Raw genomic sequence first — 4,679 nt, 5'->3', positions numbered from 1 at the left:
TAGCTTTCCTTTAAATTTATAGTAAAACACTGTTGGCTTGGTGCTGGGTGGTTGTGGTGTTCATGGTCAGAGTTAGGTTAGAGTGGCACAGCTTCATTTAAACTTTGGATTCAAGCTGATGATGATGAGATTCTTTTATTAGATTCCACCATTATGGCAACTGGATACTGGCTAGTATAAATACAATATGAGCACTTTAGTGCCAGTGTGGGAAAGCCAAGATATCCCATAAAACATCTGCTTACATCTTGTTGAATTCAGCTGTGCAAATCCACGAAGACCAGTGAACTTCAGAGGAGCGTAAGCACAGGCTTGCTGGTCACAGCTGGCCTGTGTGCAAAGAAAATCGACTTCAGCTCTCAATAGAAATTTTTGTTTGTTGTCATTTTGTTTCTTTTGTGCTGAGTCAGCACAACCGAGCTTCCCCCACCTGCTGAATTCCACTCCGACTATACTAATTCTTCTGTTTAGGTGAGGAGACAGTATTAGTATTCCCATGTACTAATATTGTGTTATCATTCTATAAATAATGACAATATTCATAAGATATTAATAATTAATGATAATATTATTTCTCTCATATTCCTTCGTTCTGTTGTTTCTGTCCTTTCCAAATGCCCGCTGTGCAGGACACTGAAACTTGTGTTTTGTTGTTCTGTGTCGCCATCTTGTGGATGGAAAGGTGATTTAAGCTCGTAATCTGACCAAGCAAACTTTATTTCCTGGTTTGATGGAGAAGTTTTGGTGAAGAAGAGGCTCAAAAGTAAAGACGCACTGAAGAAATGGACTTCAGTCACTGAATTTTGAAACATTTTTTAATCTACCACTAAAATATAATTTGAACTCTTCGATGGTTTAATGGTGATGTCATTACAACAGACTAATAAGTTATTTTTATTTCTTCTTTTTCCTATTAAAAAGTTTCCTTTAGACCTGTTACAAGTTTGGTTTAGGGCATTTTCAACACCCTTAAGGCAATACTCACAGTTTCAGCAACCTTTCCTTTAATCTGCACTGCAACAAATTTCAAACCCTGTCAGCTTGGTTTAAGTTGGTCATTGTGAAGGTCTGATGATTGATTACTTCATTACTCTGATTATACATCTCTCACAGAGTCTGGAGCAATGTTATAGGACCATCATATCAGAGGAGATCAGGGGATCCGACTTGAAACTGAAAACACTTTATAGTTTCGATTTTAGGGTGGAGAAACCACACCCATCTACCAGGTTCCCAAGTGGCACATTGGGGGGCAGGGGAGCAGCCTTCAGATATGAGGACCAGGTTAAATATACCCAAATACCAAAAATAAGCAGTCCTGGACAAACATGGATTGCTCTTTGGCCAGGCCTGTTAGCCTGGAGTTACAAGTCAAACCTTGGGAAGCAGCAAGGTGTACTGGCTTTTGGCAGAAGAACTGGAGTCCTGTCTGGACAATGATGACACTCAGACCAGCATCCTGGTTTTAGTCCCAGGATGACCTAATTTAGTTAGTGAACTGTTGCTGTCAGATAGATGTAGTGAATCACAACTTCCTAGTTAATACCCATTAACTACATTTATTTGGAAACACTGGTGTCAGTTGGATGATGAGAAGGGAACTGACCATTGGAACTGACTTAGCTTCACAAAAATGGGTTAACGTTGTAGCAGTCATAACAGTTGCTAACTATAAATAAAATAAATAATTATAAATGTGTGTTTGCACAGTGATTTCAGTTCATCCTCTCACCGGACTCAGCTGTCAAACGTTGATAATTCCACCATCAATTCAACCAAACATTTGGCAGATCTGTACACCGATGAAAGGTGGCGGTAATGCGGGCGGAAACCCGTACAGTACCCACTAGGTGGCGGTAAATTACTTACAATTGGTTTGCCACCCGCCATTAAGGGCCATAGAAGAAGAAGCAGCAGCAACAGAAGAAGAAGAACCATAGCAACGAGTAAATATCCATGGCGGTCACAACTGTAGTCAAGTGTGATCCAGAGTTCTTCTATTTATTTCTCTTGCTTACTGTCGTTACTGTAAACACAACAGAGAGCGACTTTAATACGACGGCGTTTGATGCCTACAATCTTATTTATAATGTTACTGAGAGTTATGCGCGTACACAGCCTCCAGCGTCCGAGAGCACGACCACAGCTCCGAGCTACAGCACCGAGATGCCGAACCTACCGGCCGTGCCCCTGCCAGTCTCCGGGCACCTACCCACTCCTCTCACCAGTGGTAACCTGTCGCTGTGATTTAACCCCAGTTTCTACCCCAGTCCCCCCGTTTTTAGCACATGTTCACTGTTTTTCTTTGTCCACCAAAATAGCTTTTAGGTAATTCAGTTTGCCAGCTACTTTCAGAGATGTGGACACATTCAAATTAAACCCATACCCATTGTACAACTGTGGCTAGGATATCTGTTCTCTCGGAGGTAGTAAGGAAAATGTTAAATGAAGATATTTTAACGTGGCGTTTGATCTGACCTTGTGGTATTTTATGTTTTTCGGATAGATAAAAACCTGGGATGCTCATAATGCCAGGTATATACAGACTCTTCGTTTAAGGAGAGCGTGCACATGCGCTGACACACAGACCTGTGCATGAATAATACGACTGCTCTGACATTACTTCTACATAACGTACACATTCTGAGATTTTTCTGTTTCTTTATTTTTAATAAGATCCATTCTGAACTCCAAAGTAGTTCAATTGATTTTGAAATAATATTCTGACATGTTACCTCTTCCCAAAATGTTTTACCCTCCTTTACAGTGTCCTTTAACCTCTCTGCATTTAGTACATATTTTCTAAATAATTATTGAACTTGTCAGAAGCCAAGTCCCAGTTGTTCACAGTTAGTCAGAGTAAGAGCTCCAGTTGAAGCTCATTCCCGATCCTCTCCTGTGATATCAGTTTTATTTATTTTTATTTATGTGTTTAGCATGAATTAAAATTTGATCAGATAGGGTGTGGACAAAATGAACTATATTATGCTTAAAAGTTTTCCTAATATGTTGCCTCGTGTGTTTATTAATGGCTTGAACATTAAACCTAGTTGTACACACAACTGCCGTTTTATATTTGTACCATTTGTAATGTACTGAATGCATTAAGACTGTTCGTCATCTAGAAAATATGAACTATCTGACCTGTGTGTGTTTGTGTGTGTGTCAGCTGACAGGTTATGTCCCTGCGATGAGCAGATGGATGTGTGTGACATCAACTGCTGTTGTGACAGAGTGTGTAGTGGGGATGTGCCTCTGTTCACCAGTTGCTCTTATCCCACTGTGAGGTATGTAGAAGTCCAGCTGAAAATCTTCTCTTTTTCTACTAATGGGCTGCAGTGTCAGTTCACAAGAATAGATTTTTCTCCTCTTGGCTCTGTGCGGTATAATAAATAGATTTTGTTAGAATGTTTTTATGTGCCAGTGTGTGGTATTGCTGTATTTTATATTAAAAAATAGTGGTTGGTGCAAACAGGAGCAAAGTAAGCATTTCTTTAAGTTTCAGCTTGTTAAACAAGTGGTTTAATAAAGGACAATTATTGGCTTTGTGGTGGCTTTGATCGTGTGTGTTGCTGTCGTCCATGCTAGAAAAACATCACTCCACCTGAGTTCACTGAGGAAAATGTTGGCTGCTTTGGCCAAATTGTAAAAAACAGTTCACATGCACACGTGCCCTCAAATATTAAATAGTCCGAACACATCCAATTTTAGCCCTGCTTCCTTTCCATAGCCTAATGCACTTCCTTTAATAGGACTAAAAAACCACTCAATTAAAACAACTGTTTGTTAGTGAGGGTTAACTTCAGCTACAGAAAAACTCATAAATGTGACTCATAGAAGAACCATTAATCCCCCAAACTGACCATCAACCTAACAGTTTAAGACTTTTAAGAAATGTTATTACTGAGTGAAAACATTCAGCGGTTTGTATGCTTGTTGTCCTACTGATGGACAGCTGACTGTGGAAATGTTCATGCACACTGCACTGACCTGATCAAAGCAACAGTAAACAAATGGCAACACTTGGTCTTCTCTTGCTAAAAGATGAAATCCATAAAAATGTTTCCCAGTAGAGCAAACAATTCAGCAAAACATCTGCATTTGTCTGCATGTCCATAGCAATAAGCTCCTTCTTTGTCTTTCATCACTTTGCAGTGGCAGCAAGCAGATGTGCAGCCATGATGTGGCATTGTATTCTTTAAGGAGAGCAGCAGACGGTTATTCAGAGCTGCAATCATCTGTTCAGAAGGAGACCAACTACGACATCTTCTGCATCCAGTCACAAAACCGTAAGTCAGCAAATGGGCTTTTATGGAGTGTTAGAGTAAACGCTTCAAGAAACCATTTGCACATAAGTTTGGTAAAGTTAAAAAAGGCAAATTTAACAGTGTGTTCTTTACAATATTATGTATAATAGCTTCCTTAATGACAATCTCAGCTAGTTTCTTTTTATCTGCAGGAGTTGATGGACTGTCATATCCCTCTCCCGCTCTGCCAACTGACAGCAACTTTGTGTCGCTCTTTAAACAATTCACCAGCTATATTTTCGGTTTAGAGAAAGTTAAGCAGGCGTCCTCTGTAAACCTCCAGACCTCGGGCGGATACCAGGTGAGCCTCTGTTTGAAAGGAGTCACTGCTTATAGCTCATGTAGTATCAGTAAGTGTACGTTTGTCCACAT

The 4,679-nt window shown here is 40.0% G+C and overlaps 1 protein-coding gene across 1 annotated transcript in view; it reads left to right on the top strand.

Moving 5' to 3' along the window:
- The first annotated feature begins 1,909 nt into the window (after positions 1-1,909).
- Positions 1,910-4,679, top strand: part of tctn1 (tectonic family member 1) — an 8,050-nt gene continuing 5,280 nt past the window's right edge. The window contains exons 1-4 of the mRNA XM_005749141.2: positions 1,910-2,230; positions 3,170-3,287; positions 4,156-4,289; positions 4,460-4,657. Of these exons, the coding sequence (XP_005749198.1) occupies positions 1,957-2,230; positions 3,170-3,287; positions 4,156-4,289; positions 4,460-4,657 (724 nt within the window). The 5' untranslated portion in view covers positions 1,910-1,956. The remainder of the gene's footprint in view (positions 2,231-3,169; positions 3,288-4,155; positions 4,290-4,459; positions 4,658-4,679) is intronic.

The sequence above is a fragment of the Pundamilia nyererei genome, unplaced genomic scaffold, assembly GCF_000239375.1.
Source record: "Pundamilia nyererei isolate P.nyererei 1_Seehausen unplaced genomic scaffold, PunNye1.0 scaffold00237, whole genome shotgun sequence".
NCBI classification, from domain to species: Eukaryota; Metazoa; Chordata; class Actinopteri; order Cichliformes; family Cichlidae; genus Pundamilia; species Pundamilia nyererei.
The sequence above is the reverse complement of the archived record's forward strand: the minus strand, read 5'-3'. Positions and strand labels throughout refer to the sequence as shown.